Source organism: Scleropages formosus, chromosome 22 (genome assembly GCF_900964775.1).
Source record: "Scleropages formosus chromosome 22, fSclFor1.1, whole genome shotgun sequence".
NCBI classification, from domain to species: domain Eukaryota; kingdom Metazoa; phylum Chordata; class Actinopteri; order Osteoglossiformes; family Osteoglossidae; genus Scleropages; species Scleropages formosus.
The window spans coordinates 1,882,763-1,901,463 of NC_041827.1; the positions used below are offsets into that span (position 1 = coordinate 1,882,763).

At 44.3% G+C, this 18,701-nt stretch overlaps 2 protein-coding genes across 2 annotated transcripts; both read right to left on the reverse strand.

Moving 5' to 3' along the window:
* Nucleotides 1-11,995: 11,995 nt before the first annotated feature.
* Nucleotides 11,996-12,961, reverse strand: LOC108918256 (olfactory receptor class A-like protein 1). Its single transcript, XM_018725377.2, has one exon. It carries the CDS (start codon nucleotides 12,959-12,961, stop codon nucleotides 11,996-11,998), a length of 966 nt encoding a protein of 321 aa, XP_018580893.2.
* Nucleotides 12,962-16,940: 3,979 nt separating this feature from the next.
* LOC108918257 (olfactory receptor class A-like protein 1) lies at nucleotides 16,941-17,879 on the reverse strand. The gene has a single exon (XM_018725378.1). It carries the CDS (start codon nucleotides 17,877-17,879, stop codon nucleotides 16,941-16,943), a length of 939 nt encoding a protein of 312 aa, XP_018580894.1.
* Between the last annotated feature and the right edge of the window lie 822 nt (nucleotides 17,880-18,701).

The following is an 18,701-nucleotide window of genomic DNA, read 5'->3' on the forward strand; positions in this document are numbered from 1 at the left end:
CCATATGGGGTCACGGGGAACCGGAGCCTACCCGACAACTCAGGGCGTAAGGCCGGAGGGGGAGGGGACACACCCAGGACAGGACGCCAGTCCGCCGCAAGGCACCCCCAGCAGGACTCGGAACCCCAGACCCACCAGAGAGCAGGACCCGGTCCAACCCACCGCGCCCCCCTTACATCCATCCATCCATCCATCCATCCATCTTCCTCCGCTTTTATCCGGGGCCGGGTCGCGGGGGCAGCAGTCCGAGCAGAGTCCTCCAGACTTCCCTCTCCCCGCACACCTCCTCCAGTTCCTCTGGGGGAACCCCAAGGCGTTCCCAGGCCAGCCGGGAGACATAGTCTCTCCAACGTGTCCTGGGTCTGCCCCGAGGCCTCCTCCCAGTGGGACAAGCCCGGAACACCTCCCCAGGGAGGCGTCCAGGAGGCATCCGGAACAGATGCCCGAGCCACCTCAACTGGCTCCTCTCGATGCGGAGGAGCAGCGGCTCTACTCTGAGCTCCTCCCGGGTGACCGAGCTCCTCACCCTATCCCTAAGGGTGCGCCCAGCCACTCTGCGGAGGAAACTCATTTCTGCCGCTTGTATCCGCGATCTCATTCTTTCGGTCATGATCCAGAGTTCATGACCATAGGTGAGGGTAGGAACGTAGATCGACCGGTAAATTGAGAGCTTCGCCTTACGACTCAGCTCCCTCTTCACCACAACAGACCGGTACAATGACCGCATTACTGCGGACGCCGCACCGATCCGTCTGTCAACCTGCCGCTCCATTTTTCCCTCACTCGTGAACAAGTCCCCGAGATACTTAAACTCCTCCACTTGAGGGAGCAACTCCCCCCTAACCCGGAGGGGGCAATCCACCTTTTTCCGACTGAGAACCATGGCCTTGGATTTGGAGGTGCTGATTCTCATCCCCGCCGCTTCGCACTCGGCTGCAAACCTCCCCAGTGCACGCTGCAAGTCTTGACTTGATGAAGCCAACAGGACCACATCGTCCGCAAAAAGCAGAGACGAGATCTCGCGGCCACCAAAACAGACACCCTCCGTTCCCTGGCTGCGCCTAGAAATGCTGTCCATGAAGATAATGAACAGAATCGGTGACAAAGGTCAGCCTTGGCGGAGTCCAACATGCACCGGGAACAGGTCTGACTTACTGCCGGCAATGCGAACCAAGCTCCTGCTCCGGTCATACAGGGAACGAACAGCCCGTAGCAACGAGCCCCGAATCCCATAATCCCGAAGTACCCCCCACAGGATGCCACGAGGGACGCGGTCGAATGCCTTCTCCAGGTCCACAAAACACATATGGACTGGTTGGGCAAACTCCCACGAACCCTCCAGCACCCTAGTGAGGGTATAGAGCTGGTCCAGTGTTCCACGGCCAGGGCGAAAACCGCATTGCTCCTCCTGAATCCGAGGTTCGACTATCGGTCGGATTCTCCTTTCCAGTACCCTGGCATAGACTTTCCCAGGGAGGCTAAGGAGTGTGATCCCCCTGTAGTTGGAACACAATCTCCGGTCCCCCTTCTTAAAAAGAGGGACCACCACCCCGGTCTGCCAGTCCAGAGGCACCGTTCCCGAACTCCACGCGATGCTGCAGAGGCGTGTCAGCCAAGACAGCCCCACAACATCCAGAGACTTGAGAAACTCGGGGCGGATCTCATCCACCCCCGGAGCCTTGCCACCGAGGAGTTTTTTGACTACCTCAGCAACTTCAGCCAGGGTAATGGACGAGTCCCCCCCCAAGTCCCCAGCCTCAGCTTCCTCTACGGAAGGCGTGTCGGAGAGATTGAGGAGATCCTCAAAGTACTCCTTCCACCGCCCGAGAACATCCTCAGCTGAGGTCAGCAGCGCACCACTTCCACTGTAAACAGTGTTCGTGGAACACCGCTTCCCCCCTCTGAGTCGCCGGACGGTTTGCCAGAATCTCTTTGAGGCCGACCGAAAGTCTTCCTCCATGGCCTCGCCGAACTCCTCCCAAGCCCGAGTTTTTGCCGCGGCGACTGCCAGAGCCGCGCTCCGTTTGGCCCGTCGGTACCTGTCAGCTGCTTCAGGAGTCCCATGAGCCAGCCAGGCCCAATAGAACTCCTTTTTCAGCTTGACGGCATCCCTTACTTCCGGTGTCCACCACCGTGTTCGGGGATTGCCGCCGCGACAGGCGCCAGAGACCTTATGGCCGCAGCTCCGAACCGCCGCCCCGACAATGGAGGCACGGAACGTAGTCCATTCAGACTCAATGTCCCCCACCTCCCTCGGGACCTGGTTGAAGCTCTGTCGGAGGTGGGAGTTGAAGACCTCTCTGACAGGAGCCTCCGCCAAACGTTCCCAACAGACCCTCACTATGCGTTTGGGCCTGCCAGGTCTGTCCAGCTTTTTCCCCCGCCATCGAATCCAACTCACCACCAGGTGGTGATCAGTTGACAGCTCAGCCCCTCTCTTCACCCGAGTGTCCAAGACATATGGCCGAAGGTCAGAAGAAACGACTACAAAGTCAATCATCGACCTCCGACCTAGGGTGTCCTGGTGCCAAGTGCACTGATGGACACCCTTATGCATGAACATGGTGTTCATTATGGATAAACCGCGACTAGCACAGAAATCCAATAACAACTCACCGCTCGGGTTCAGATCAGGGAGGCCGTTCCTCCCAATCACGCCCCTCCAGGTATCACTGTCGCTGCCCACGTGGGCGTTAAAGTCCCCCAGTAGAACGACAGAGTCCCCAGTGGGAGCGCTTTCCAGCACGCCCCCCAGGGACTCTAAAAAGGCCGGGTACTCTACACTGCCGCTAGGCGCATAAGCACAAACGACAGTGAGAGACCGTTCCCTGACCCGAAGGCGTAGGGAGACGACCCTCTCATTCACCGGGGTAGACTCCAACACATGGCGGCTGAACTGGGGGGCTATTAATAAGCCCACACCAGTCCGCCGCCTCTCACCCTGGGCAACGCCAGAATAGTGGAGAGTCCACCCTCGATCGAGGAGAGTGGTTCCAGAACCCAAGCTGTGAGTGGAAGTGAGCCCGACTATATCTAGACGGTATCTCTCAACTTCCCGCACCAGCTCAGGCTCCTTCCCTGCCAGTGAGGTGACATTCCAAGTCCCAAAAGCCAGAGTTGGCGCCCGAGGTTTGGGTCGGCCGGGCACTCGGCCCCGACCACCGCCCAAATCACAATGCACCGGCCCCTTACGGTTTCTCCGGCAGGTGGTGAGCCCACCGAAGAGCGGCTCCACATCATGGCTTCGGGCTGAGCCCGGGCAGGCCCCGTGGGCATAGACCTGGCCATCAGGCGCTCGCATGCGAGCCCCCCCCCCCCAGGCCTGGCTCCAGGGTGGGGCCCCGGTGACCCCATACCGGGCGGGGTAAACGAAAGCCTTGATTTTTCCTTCATAAGGGGTTTTTGAACCGCGCTTTCTCTCGTCTGTCATCCAGGACCTGTCTGCCATGGGAGACCCTACCAGGGGCATATAGCCCCAGACAACATAGCTCCTGGACTCATTCAGGCACTCAAACCCCTCCACCACGGTAAGGTGGCGGTTCACGGAGGAGCCCCCTTACATTACTATATTAAAATTTAAAACAATTGCACATGATATTGGATGGTTATATTGCTAGTAATGTTGAAAGAAGTAATGATATTGCGCATAATAGTTATACAATTATACTTAATGTCTTGATGTTACCACTTTACTCCCTACAGAAGGGGGAAGAGTTATACAAATTGATGGCCACTGGTATAAAAGACCTCCTGTGGCATTCTGTGGTACACCTCGGTGGTCTTAATCTACGGCTGAAGCTGCTCTGCTGTGCTTCCAATGTGGCATGGAAGGGATGAGAGGCATTATCCATAATACTGAGTAGTTTCCTCAGTAAATGTCTATGTAGGCCTCAGAAATTAACTTCTAATGGAATTCAAACTGAACTGCATAGTTTTTCTCCCACGTTATGTGAAGTGAGTGCTTTCCCTAGTTTTAATTAAAAGCACTCTGGTGTACTCTCTGAGGCCATTGAGAAAAGGATGGGCTATGTTGCGTAATACATTTATTGTACTACATTTATCCTTGTAACTCTTTGTAATTCAAAATGAATATCACACTGCAGAAAATGAATGCAAAACATAAGAAGGTAAATGATGGAAATGAAAAAGGTAATGCAAAATGTTATGTTAAATCAAAGTGCCATACATGCCTAGTTCAGTTGTATATGTAGAACTTATTCCCAAGAGATCATCAGAAACATAAAGGTTCCATACAACCATGATTGGACAGCAAGAGGACACAAGTGATCACTCAGGTCACCTGTTGAAGAAATTGTGTCCATTTTAGTGGAAGTGGTTATTTTATGTAAATATAATTGTGGTCTGGTTTTGGGGATCAGGAACGCATACAAATTTTCACCATTGAAACTAATGGCAGTTATGTCTTCACTTTATGAAAATAAGGCTATGAATGATTTCTTGGGAACAAATTACCTTTGCAGGGAAATGAAAGGTGGTAAATATTTTTTAGCAATGGTAAATTTAATGGATTGTTTCTAGTTGTCTAGGCATTGAATATCACATTTTTTTTGTCAAGTTTTGCAATGAATTCATTAAATGTTTGAAAGCCTTTTTTTCTTTCTCTTTTTTTGGCTCTAAGTAAGACATGTATTACTAGTTCTACCCAGGGATGGTGGTGGAGGTAGACTCAGGTGAACATTGCCCGCCAGATGTTTGCTCTGACCGCCAAATATTTGCTCTACCCCCCAAGTACTGCCTTTCCTAACATGACTATTCCCACCCATTACATTTCACTGCCCTTTCCGTCAAAGCAGTCCAGAACTGGGCCTGGTTCCAATAGCAGAATATTTACTGTTAGTCTGTCTTTAGGCCTCAGTAGAAAGTAGCAAAGACACTAGGTGATACAAAGTGTACCTGAGTGTCCATTATTACATGGAACCCATATATATGGATGCTAAGAACATGAAATTGTATTCTTTTTCTTCTTGTTTTCTTCTGTAACCATGGACACAGGATCCACAAAAATTAGTAAAACATGAGAAAAAAGTTAAAGATACACACACACATTTTCTGAACCGCTTGTCCCAAACAGGGTCGCGGGGAACCGGAGCCTACTCGGCAACACAGGGCGTAAGGCCGGAGGGGGAGGGGACACACCCAGGATGGGACGCCAGTCCGCCCCAAGGCACCCCAAGCGGGACTCGGACCCCAGACCCACCAGAGAGCAGGACCTGGTCCAACCCACTGCGCTGGAAATGAGACTACGTAATAATCTCAGATAAGACGGACAGTGAATCATCAGGACCTGTATTTTGTAATTACTTAAAAATATAAATAAAGTAATTTATGAAGTAAAAAATAATTTCTACAGCTATCATTTCATTATTGGCACTTCAGAACAATTAATTCAAACAATAATTATTATAATATTAAAGACCATGCAATATTTTATGACAATGAAACAGTATTGAGAAAAATTGTAGTAAAAATGAAGATATCTTAGACAGAAAATAGCAACGTGAAATACGAGAACCACACACACACACACACACACACACATTTTCAGAACCGCTTGTCCCTTACAGGGTCACGGGGAACCGGAGCCTACCCGGCAACACAGGGCGCAAGGCCAGAGGGGGAAGGGGACACACCCAGGACGGGACGCCAGTCCGTCGCAAGGCACCCCAAGCGGGACTTGAACCCCAGACCCACCGGAGAGCAGGACTGCGGTCCAACCCACTGCGCCACCGCACCCCATATGAGAACCAGTATTGCTATAATTGTGATGCAACTGCAATACAGCTTTGTTGGATTGAGCATTTCATACAGACATCCAGTTAAGACAATGAACTAATTTTATTTTCCATGTAGTTCACTTGCTAACCAATGTGGTACAGCAAATGGAATGTATTCGAAAGAAATTAAAATAGAGGTAATTAGCATGAGTCCAGCTGGGTTACTGTTAATAACATAATAACATCAAACTAACATGGCCACCCCAAGACCTGCAATAGCCTTCTGCAACACGGTATCCACTGCAGTAACAATTATTTATGTTTTAAAGGTCATATGAAATTATTAAAGACACAAAAATGGAGCAGGAATTAATTCTCTGACATGTTGACGGAACTTCTTATGTAAAAACAAATTATAGTTCATAAGTAGGACTCCAGAGGGACCAGTGGAAACAGTGTACACTGCTGTCAAGTAGGTAGTCTCAGGTTGTTGTTATTCTTTCCGTTAAGTTAGACTTATGAAGGTATTAGGGAGTCATTTAACATTATTTCAGAACCACAGCTGGTTCCCTGCCCTCTGTCACCTCCTGGGAAATTTGTGGCTCCACAGGTAATTACAGGGTTCCAGCAACAGGCAGTTTTAATTGGGAGCATTGGGACAGCTGGTTATGTTCTCACATGCTTTTTCAGCTCTTTGCTCTAAGGGACACTTTTCTCCTGCCTACCAAACCTGTGCCTGGGCATGTTTAACAGAACAGGTGAATGAAAGCAACTGCAACTGGCAGGTTTGGAACTGTTTAGGGTTGGAGGCTTCAGCAAAGCCTTCCTATAATAGATATAAATCTGAACATAACATTTATTACAAAAATTAAATATGAGGTTTAAGAATGTTTTAAACATTTAAAATCCTACAAATGCTGGTCATTTAAATGTTTCTCAGACCTCAGAGTTGTTATGTTGTCAGTGACTGCTAAGACCAAAAGCTGGCAGTGCTTATGAAACCTACAGTGTCTGTGGCACCCCAGGACCTGCCAGGTTAGAGGAGAGACCAGGCATGGGGTGATAGGTGCTAGTTTATAAGTCAGTTGTCAATGAATGCAACTAATACTCTCAGAGACAATGAAAACACACACACACACTTTCAGAACCGCTAGTCCCATATGGGGTCGCAGGGAACCAGAGCCTACCCAGCAACACAGGGCATAAGGCCGGAGGGGGAGGGGACACACCCAGGACAGGACGCCAGTCCACCGCAAGGTACCCCCAGTGGGACTCAAACCCCAGACCTACCAGAGAGCAGGACCTGGTCCAACCCACTGCGCCACTGTGCCCCCCACAATGAAAACATTAAAAACAAAATTAATGGGCTCTGACAACAAAAAGAACAAATGACTGAGCATTTTTATCCAGAGGATACATCACAAAACTATAACAGAGCTCAACAATAAGGAAAATTACAGGATAATCATTTCCTGAACAAAACACTCCAAGTAACTAAGTCTACGATATAGATTCGGACACAAAGAAAACCTGTCAAAGCTCTCATATCCATCTCCACAACCTAAAAGAACTTTTCTCTTCCAAATGTCTGTTTTTACACAGTGTCACCTTGTTCCAGTTTTCCACCCCGAGTGATTGCAGTGGTTATGGCCTATAAGATGGCAACACACACACACACACACACTTTCTGAACCGCTTGTCCCATACGGGGTCGCAGGGAACCGGAGCCTACCCGGCAACACAGGCCATAAGGGGGGAGGGGACACACCCAGGGCAGGACTCCAGTCTGTCGCAAGGCACCCCAAGCAGGACTCGAACCCCAGACCCCCTGGAGAGCAGGACCCGGTCCAACCTACCACACCGCCGCGCCCCCCGAGACAGTAACATTCTCACCATAACATTTACAAGAGCTGATCACTCCTTTTGTCCCAGAAAGTGCCTGCTTACTGGGTGATCTCACTCAAAAAGGGTCCAGAACTGAAAGCCTTTAGTCTCCATTGCAGTGGAATGAATTCCCTCTCTCCCTCAGAACTACTGAATCCTTTCAAACATTCAATAAGGGTTTCAAAGCACATCTCTTTCAGACCTGCTACTCTCCTGATCTTCTGTGAGCTGCACAAATTTGCATCAGACCTTCTGTTGAATTATCACCATCACATTTCCTATATGATTTTCAATTCTATAGGCTACTACTTAAAATAAATGTGGTGGCAAACTAAAGTTTTTTGTCAATTATGGAATGCAGCTTTTATACTTTTTTATAGTCATGTATGGTGTAAATGTTCATGCACCGTAACTTTATGATCCTCCCCAGATAAGCCTTTACACAGCCACTACTCCTGTATTGTATGTAAATGTTTGTGTACCTTAAAAAAAAAAATTTAGTACTGTTATCTATCTTGCGTTTTATGCACCTACTGGAGAGATGAACGTCAGGGCATCAAGTGGAAAGTAACAAACTAGGTTTACTTAAGAATCACATCTGTCTCTTTTTCCTAATGTAATGCACAAATTTGTATTTTCACTGAGATATACGTCGCTTTGGAGAAAAGTGTCTGCTAAATGAATAAGTATAAATGTAAATGTAAGTAGTTACATAAAACTTTCTCTGAATATCAACAATTCTCAATCACATTTGTAATACACACACACACACACACACACATTTTCAGAACCGCTTGTCCCATACGGGGTCACGGGGAACCGGAGCCAACCTGGTAACACAGGGCGTAAGGCCGGAGGGGGAGGGGACACACCCAGGACGGGACGCCAGTCCGTCGCAAGGCACCCCAAGCGGGACTCGAACCCCAGACCCACCGGAGAGCAGGACTGTGGTCCAACCCACTGCGCCACCGCACCCCCTCCTCACATTTGTAATATTTAAAAAAAAAAAAAAAATTACAATACATTACGTAAGTAGCTGCATGAAGGTTTATCCGTTATTCCACAGGTATTATGTCAAAGTTAGAAAATTAACATTTACACATTACATAAAGTTAAGAGATCATGGGTGAAGTGAGTCTGGAAGAGGTGAGTTTTCAGACCCTTTTAAATGTGTAGAGTAATTCAGCAGTTCTGAGTGAGAGGGGGAGGTCGTTCCACCACAATGGAGCCAGAACAGAGAACCTTTGTGCTTTTACTTTTGAACCTTTTCTGCGTGGGACCACCAAGAGGGCAGAGGGAGAGGAATGTAGCAGTCTGGTTGGGGTGTAGTGGATGATCAGGTTTTGTAGATATCTGGGAGCGGTTCCATTGATGCTTTTGTAGGCCATAACCAGGGTCTTTGAACCGGGAAACTATAGGAAGCCAATGCAAAGAGACGAGGAGGGGAGATATGTGGGAATGCTTCGGCAACTGAAACACAGCTCGTGCAGCAGCGTTCTGTATCAGCTGTTAGAGGTTTGATGGCAGTAGCGGGAAAGGCCACACAGGAGAGAGTTGTAGTAGTGCAGGTGGGGTTTCATAATGTCCTGGATAAGTAGTTGCACAGAGTCTGTTGTTAGATAGGGATGGATCCTGCGGCTGTTGTGCACGATGTATCTGCAGGTCCGAGCGATCAGGGCAAGCAGATGCCGAGAACTTGTCTGTGACTGCATTGATTTTGTCTCTAAAAAAACAAAGCAAAGTCATCAGCAGTGAGAGAAGATGGGGAAGGAGGTGGCAGAGGACAGAGTAGTGATGAGAGGTGGTGAAGATGCTGTACTGTGCTGATGTTGCACAGTTCATTTGCCGTAGACACCTCTGATGTTTGACGCATGATCCCTCGCAGAACACAGTGTTGATGGCAGAAGTCATGTAGAGCCAGAGGAATCCCTTGGAGGACTCCCATAGTTAGACTCCCTTGTCTTTGCCTCATGAGCCTTCGGATCTTCAGGCTGCTGCTCTAGCTGCTGCTGCACTTCAGCTGCAGAAATTTGAACCAGGCTAATTCACATCAACTAAGAGGCGAAATCGAAAGGACTCTGAGAATTGTAACAAAGACAAACAGAACAAAGGGGGTAGCACGATTAATAGAAGTGCCTGAGAGACATGCAGTCTACAGTATGGGAGACAGTTTAGCTCTCCACTCACTCTGACAAACCACAGATTGAATAAAATAAATACATATAATCGAAAACCGCACAAACACAAAACAGATCACGTTTTTCTATAAGACGGGGGTGCGGTGGCGCAGTGGGTTGGACCGCAGTCCTGCTCTCTGGTGGGTCTGGGGTTCAAGTCCCGCTTGGGGTGCCTTGCGGCGGACTGGCGTCCCGTCCTGGGTGTGTCTCCTCCCCCTCCGGCCTTACGCCCTGTGTTACCGGGTAGGCTCCGGTTCCCCGTGACCCCGTAAGGGACAAGCGGTTCTGAAAGTGTGTGTGTGTGTGTGTGTGTGTGTGTGTTTTTCTATAAGCACAACTACATGATATACGATAAGAATGCAATAAGTTTGAGATGAATGTTGCCTTGAAGTCAAGTGTCTACAAATAACAAATACATGTAAATGTGAACGTAAATGTAAATTAATGGTGATCACCAGTAAAACATCTATGTACTGGTTCTGTTTTTTCATTTTTATTTCCATTTCTTTATCGAGCTCCTGCACCGATGTCAGCTTTACACAGATGACAGGCCACTGTGATTCCTTTCGTGAGAACAGCAGTAATGGAAAAAATGTACAAAGGAGAGAAACTTGAATGACTTGGACAGCACTTACAGCATACTGTGTAAATACACAGGTCACGAGAATCATTCAGTGAATATGTGCCTCTCTCATTACTCACTTTAAACAGTATGTAAGAATGATTTTTTTTGTTATTTCTGTTGCACTATTTTGATATTTAACTGGCCACATGTTCACTGTATTTCCTTCCAAGAATTCATGACAATGTGATTGTTTACTAAAGTTTCAGACTACACACACACACTTTCTGAACCGCTTGTCCCATACATGGTCGCGGGGAACCGGAGCCTACCTGGCAACACAGGGTGTAAGGCCAGAGAGGGAGGGGACACAAGCAGGACAGGACACCAGTCTGTCGCAAGGCACCCCAAGCGGGACTCAAACCCCAGACCCCCCAGATAACAGGACCCAGTCCAACCCACTGCATCACCGCACACCCTAGTTTCAGACTGAACCCACTAAATATTTCACCACTCCTAATACGGATATACAGTTCGGTAAAATAGGGATTAAGGATATGATTTGTGACCTGATGATTGGCAGGCAAAGTTACACTCCAAATCTCTACTGCAGTACATTTGAGAGGAGGGTAAGGTGGTAGTTGTGTGCTGCCTTCTATTCTGAAGGTGTTTGGTTCAAGTCCTGCTCCTGCTGTACACCGCTTCATTGTGTTACAAACTTTTAAAGATGCAAATTGATTGTTTTAAAATGCATTTTTTACTTACTGCATTTTATAAAAGCCTGCTGTGTCCCATTTTTACCTTCTAAGGTGACAGGCGGCAGTAAAACACACACAAATAGAAAAGGTGCTTGATGCCACTTTAATACATCTCACTTCTCTATTGTTTACTGCTGCTGTTTGTTTTTCCTGAGCAGCAGCCAGGTGATAAACATTGCACAACTTTATTAAATGGGTGAACTGACAATCAAAACTCATAAGGACAGATTGCGTAGAGAAGGCATTTTTATTCTCATTTTCATTGTCATTTTAAATGAGCTTCAGTATTAATATACCAGGTACTGTGGTGGTTAAAGCAAAAGGAGATGAATTGAATTCCACCTCCCACTGCGATACCCTTGAGCAAGGTAGTCGCTCTGAAAAACATCCAGCACAACAAATTAGTAAATAATAAACACCTTAATACGCACATTTAACATTGTAAGTCACCTTGTGGAAAAGTGTCCAGTTAATGAATAATAAATAATAATGTAGCTCAAGCAAAATAAAAAAAATACTATAGCTGTATCTGAGATATTTACAGAACTTACCAAGGGTATGTATTGAGGGATTAACTTTAACTGATTGTGAATAAGGAGGAAAACTGACTTTGGAATTACAAAAAACCCAACATAATTAAGAAAATGTAAAACACGCAAACACTTTATACATAAGTTCTGAGAACAAAAACTGTGTACATATGAAGACTTTCATGATTTCATAAATATAACTCATATCAATTTATACATAGTTTGAAAAATTGTTTATTAAATGTATACCAGTAACTATGCAATTATTTCTGCAGTTCTCACATCCCAAAGAGCTACTATTGCTTACAATTTTATGATTTTTATTATACTGTTCTGAAGGAAAAATTGCCTATGATGATACATGAGAATTGTTAGACTGTCCTGGAACTGAAGTGTCTTCATTTGCCTTCTTTTCACATTTAAAGCACAATAAGTTTCCTGCCAGCCTGCGGTTAGAGGCAATGATGAGAACAGGGCTGAGAGCGGAGTAGCAGGAGGCAAAGAAAACACGTGCATCGGAGATGGCGGGCTGGACCCGAGAGACGGAGAGTGTGTATCCCCACAGCACATTCTCCAGGCCAAAAAGAGCTACATATGTGCACACCAGCAGCAGAACGGCCTGGGAAGCTCCTGCTGACGCTTTGCTGGCCCCCCGCAATCCTTTAACCTGCTGTTGGTGTCGGTACAGGATCAGCAGTATGTAGACTGCTGCCAACACCATCAGGGCTACGAAGAAAACGTCTCGCACAGTGTTCGCTGTCCCATGGGATACATAGACCTCAGCACCTGGGTACACCACGATGCAGAACTCAAGGTTCAAGGTGTATTCTGGAATTGAGCCATTGACAGGTGGTGCCTCAGTGAACAGAATGGAGCCTGTGTGGATCATGAAGTTCAGTGCAAAGAGGAACACGATGACATAGGTAAGGCGGGTAGGGAGCCATCTCTTTATGATGGTCCAGTGAAGCGTAGCAGGAGCTACACTCACACTCTGGTAGCAGCCCAGTAGAGCCGTCACAGAGATGGACATGGCACGACCCATGCGGTAGGCAAAGATGACCACCTTGCAGCCCCAGTCATTCATGAAACGCCTTGAGCCAAGGGCAAAGAGGGTCTGAGGAAGGCTGCGACACAGTAAGACTACCAGGTTGGCAGCTGCCAGATTGCTGAGGATGAAGTTGCTGGGCGGCAAGCGGCCATGTAAGAGACGCAGCTGACAGAAGAGAAGTAGTACACACAGGTTGGCAGGGAGACCCACCACTACCAGGCACATGAAGCCGGCTGCCTTCAGGATCACACGCACCTCCATCTGCATGTCCACCGAACCAATAGAAGACCAGAGAAACAGAATGAGATGTGTGAAAAAGTGTACAGTCTAAAGACACAGTTACTGAATGGTTGGTTATACAGAGCTATTAAACATGTAGCAATTAATTCAACAGCACTACTGAAGTCATCATTGTGCACTGCAAGGATCCGCATTTGTAATGTTCAGTAAATTGAAATGGGTAGAATAAAGTGCCATGCAGGACCCACAAGGGCATGCAAGGAGTATAATTAAAGAAACCATGTAATGTAATGCACTCATTGTATTTTTCTCTGAAATGTACATCTCTTCGAAGAAAAGGGTCTGCTAAATGAATAAATGTCACTGTAAAGGTAAATGAAAACCAAAAATGAAAGAAAACTTAATTAAAAAATAAAAACTGATTCACAAGATTTATAGCAGAGAAACCTACATATTTATTCTTATTTTTCCTATAACCTTTATTTCATTTGCAATCTTTGTATAATGGGAGAAAAATGTAAATTGAGAAATATGAAGAAAATAGTACAATTTGGACTCGCTTCTTTGAGGGAAAGCTTTGCTAATATTTTATGCTCGTGTTTTTTTTTTTTTTTTCATTGCTATTGTTTAAAAGTTTGTCTCTGCTACTCATATGTTGTCTACAGCCCATGAAGAGTGCTTACCGTAAGGTCTGATTCTTGTCTGAGAAAAGTAAAACTGATGGCAAAGCAGATAGATAAAAATAATCAAAATCTTCTATTAAAAGATCCATGTGCATCCATGTGAATATAATTTAAATACACAGCAATTTGAGTCACAATTATTGCACTGGAGCAAAATGATTATTTCATTGCATTTCTGAATGTATATTCCTGAATCTGTCAGGACAGAGTCCAGAATTGCAGTTTATTAAAATTAAGTTATCAAAAATGGAATAAAATTTAGAAAATGAATTTTCCTCTGTTGATAACTGAAAGGGTTTGGAATAAGCTACAAGTTTGTCTAATTTACAGTAGCTAGTTTGGTATGTCTGAAAATCTGATCTGATCAATATTAAATCATCAGCAGTGTAATTAAAAATGTAATATTCATAAATATATGACTTAAGAAGTTTAGACTGAAAATACAAGATGTGCAGTAACAATGCAGTGGATTGAGATGTCATTCTTAATTCTAATTATGATACAGGCAGGAGTTTCAAGTAAGACTAAACTTTCTTGCGCTGTTGCCTGGCATCGGCATGAAAAACAAACAAACAAAAAAACTTAAAATTTATAAGGTTCATTGTCCCCATTGAAAACTTTCTTTCAAAATCAAAACAAAGCATCTGCTTGTCTCCAACTCAAACATAGTTTCTTACCTTTAGATAAAGATCAAAATTATTGATGGTCCTCTGTCTGATGTACTGCAGCTGAGTTCTGCAGATTCCTTCTTTTAAACTCCCCATGTTACCTTCCTTTGGGAATTAAATTAATTACAGCGATGCAATTTTTCATTGGAGAAGGTGCAAATAGACCCCTTTGCATCACACTGAATGGTCTGCTCAATAATTCAGCTGTGCCAATGTGCTTATATGTGTTTATGCATAACTTGTGTGATATAAATGCTTATGTTTAATAATTCTATATTTATAACTGTAGGATAATGGATAAAACTTTATGTAGCTACTTCCGTGATGTACACTGGTTCATATGGTGGAATGTGACAAATTAACTGTGCTTTAGAATCATGTCTGCATCCAAATCTCTCCTTCAGTTGATACAATGCACTCGTATTTTTCTCTGACACGTGTTTTGCTTTAGAGAAAAGCATCTGCTAAATGAAAAAGCGTAATGTAAATCTATATTTTAGAGTTTATGTTGTTCCCCTCACTAAAATATTACCTAATATTTGAAGGTAAACACGTGGCTTATTTGAGCAAAAAGCCCCATGGTGCATACAAAATGGCTAAGGGCAGTAGAGTATAAGACTGGCCCAAGGATTACGCTATATTTTTAAAGTCAAAGTCAAAGTGAACTTTATTGTCATTCCACCTATAGGTGACTCAGACATGCGGGAGAATGAAATTTATTTCCTCTTGGACCTCTGTGCCACATAGAACATATTGTATAGTGCAGTATGTTACAGATGACAGGACATTGCAGTACACAGGACAGAGTCTTGCGACAATACACACAATATACAATATACACAGACAATATACATAATACTTTATATATAATAGATTTATATAAAAGATTTATATATAATATACATTACAAAAAAGAAAACTGTACAGTAAACAGTATTTTACGCAGTAGCACTATAGACAGTAAAACACCAGACACTAGACTAAGTAGGGTGACCTATAGAAGCACCAACTAAATAAAATAGGGGGACAGTGTGTGCTTTAACAGTTTCAGCAGTTTCTTTTGTGGGGGGTAGAGCGGAGGATTCAGTTATTTGCATTTGACATTTTATGGCTCTTGTTGTTCCACAAATTGTATGCTTCACATGTGACATTCACCATATATGGAATTAGCATGTAGGACAGAAAAAGCGGCCGCTGTATGTACAAATACTGTGTGTTATTGGACTTTTATCAAAGGAATAATAAAGCATCCAAGTTACCTTGCTCCCAGTTGAAGTCCCGTTCCTCCAGAAACACCTTAGGTTGTATCAAGTCTTAAAATGATTTCACTTAGAATGAATGCCCCAATGCGAAGCAGCAACATAAGCAAATCAACCTTAACAAAGAAGATTTTAAATATACATTTATTTAGCAGACACTTTTCTCCAAAATGACTTCCATAGTGTTTTCAGCACTGACACCTCACACCAAGGTGACTTACACTGCTAGATACACTACTTACACTGGGTCACTCATCCATAGATCAGTGGAATGCACTTTCTCTGTTACTCACACTCTACAGGTGAACCTCAGCAACATGTCTTTGGACTTGAGAAGAAACCAGAGCACCCAGAGGAAACCCACATAGACACAGGAAGAACATGCAAACTCCACACAGACTGAGCAGGGATCAAACCCACATCCTCTCACACCACCCAGGAATCCTGAGACAGCAATGGTACTCGCTGTGCCATCGTACCACCAATTTTAGGCAGAAATTCTTTTGGAAAATCATGAAGTCTGCAAAATAAATAACTAAATTTGCAGTAGTGAAGGCAACTTCTCTTCTCTTATGAAACCACTCACTAAAAATCACAGTGTTTATACAGGAAAGTGTAACTTTCTTGTAAGTAAAGCAAAACATAACAGTTTTTCTGAAAACTTTTAAAACTTTATAAACTGGTATTGTGTAGATTTCATGTATTAAGTGCACACAGAATTCGGAATTGATTATTTTAAACAGGAAACAGTGTCATTTCTCTTCCTTCAGAGAAATAGTACATTAGTTGCACTAATTGATATTCAATTTATACAAACTGTAAAAAAAAAAAAAGAACTCCATGTTTGAAATTATTGCCCATTTTTTTACCCTTGCATGCTGAAGCATTTTAGACGCATACTGTTGTTTTGTTTATATTTTGGTCAGAAAGTCATTTTTGCTTACAGTTATGTACAATTTTGAAGTTTAACTTTGATACAATTACAGGCATTGTTTTGAGGAAGGAATAAGGTAAAACGTATAGAATTTAGCAGATCCCATATCTACAGAAATTATTTTGTGTCATCTGTATTTACGCAAAAGCGTACCGTGCACTCAAATCATTGATATAGAAAGCTCGTGTCAGTCTGAATAACTGAGGAATCATAAAGAATATTATCTCAGTGTAGATCAAGAGCATGTGAAGCCCATGATTTCCTAAAAATATTTAAATGAAATTTGCAAAGCTGTATAAATTTACAAAGATATTTTCAACTTTTATTATAAAGCTATTTTTGAGTTATTATTATTTCTACAGAGCTCTCTTCAAAGTTTTGCTCTAATGAATAGAATTCAGTCCAAATTACTGAAATGCATCAGTCCTCTCATGGTAATTTTTGAGAAATGTTAGTCTATCCTTATGCAGTAGGGGACTCCCTGGCCTTTTTGGCACATATGAAACATTGGAAATTTCTGGCCAGCCTCCTGTTAGTGGTGATGATGAGGACAGGGCATAGAGCAGAGTAGCAGGAGGCAAAGAAGACACGGGCATCGGAGACAGCGGGCATCACCCTAGAGACAGAGAGTGTGTATCCCCACAGTGCGTTTTCCAGACTGAAGAGCACCACGTATGTACACACCAGCAGCAACACGGCCTGGGAGGCGCCCACTGATGCCTGGCTGGCCCCCCGCATTCCCTTCATCTGCTGCCGGTGCCTGTAGAGGATGAACAGCATATAACCTGCTGCTACCACCATCACAGACACAAAGAACACGTCCCGCAAAGTATATATCACTCCGTTAACCATGTAGGTCTGGGATCCTGGAAAAACGACAATGCAAAACTCCAGATTTAGTGTATACTCTGGGATGGAGCCATTGACAGGTGGTGCCTGGGAGTCTAATATGGCTCTGTAGCAGTCAAAAATATTGAGGACGTAGAGGAAGATGATGATGTGGGGAAGGTGGACAGGAAGCCAGTGCTTGAGGACAGTCCAGCGAGGTGTGGCAGGAGCTACACTCACACTCTGGTAGCAGCCCAACAGAGCTGTCACACAGATAGACATTGCACGACCCATGCGATAGCAGGAGATGACTGCCTTGCATCCGTAGTCATCAAAAAAACGTCTCAAGCCCAATGCTACCAGGGTTTGGGGGATGCCACGGCAAAGAAGGCCAGCCAGGTTGATAGTGGCCAGGTTACTGAGGATGAAGTCATTTGGCTGCAAGTGGCCATGGGAGAGGCGTAGCTGAAAGAAGAGGAACAGCACACTCAGGTTTGCAGGGAGGCCCATGACCATGAGGCAGATGAAGCCTAGAGCCTTCAGCATCACACGCACCTCTGTTTGTATATCCATCAAGGAGGATGTCCAAGCTGTAAAAATACAATGAACTTTTTTTAAAAGTCTGACACCTAAACTCAGTGATAATTTACGTTGTCTCAGAGCCTCTAGTCTTACAGCCTATGTTGGTTATACAACAAGACCACTTCGAAAACTTACAAGGCTCCTAGAAAACCAGTTGATCCACTGGTTATACACCAGAAAGTAGTGAGGAAAAATGTGGAAATAAGAATGAATTCATTCTATCTGGTTAGAGAGCCGTCAATCCTTCCTCTTGATCAGGAATTAATTTGCAAGCCTTCTTCAACAATACTCAAAATTTTGGCACCTTATGTTCAGGAGCTGATAAATCCTTTTTTATTTTTGTTTAATTTACACGAAAATGGTAATAGTAACAGTAAAAGTGATGGTCTTAGCAGTTTTTCATATTACATTTAATAAGAACTAGTACCAGACCAGACTAACCATCTGCTGCAACATCTGGAAGTTTTGAAATTTTAAACTTACTAGAATGAATGGTCAGAAAGACACCAGGCTTCTGGGGACTAAAATCTCCCTTTTCCAGTGAGGAAATAGAGAGGAAACACGTTTGCTGGGTGAGTCTGGGTGATATTTTTTAATGTCATTAAGATATTTTTTTTTACAGAATATCTTGGTTTAACTCAATTTAAATTTAATTTTTTTTAAACACCTTCTTCAGTACTGAAAGACTTTCTGGAGAAATAGATCATTTGACAATTATTACATTTTTTTATCCTTGTTTGTAGGTTTTTATTTTCTAAACATATTCTTAAATTTTACATTACTAGTTGTTATTAGTGTACTGTCAACATTACT

Excerpts from the sequence above, each read along its gene's own strand:
- LOC108918257 (XM_018725378.1), bottom strand. The coding sequence starts at position 17,879 with ATGGATATACAAACAGAGGTGCGTGTGATGCTGAAGGCTCTAGGCTTC.
- LOC108918256 (XM_018725377.2), bottom strand. The coding sequence starts at position 12,961 with ATGCAGATGGAGGTGCGTGTGATCCTGAAGGCAGCCGGCTTCATGTGC.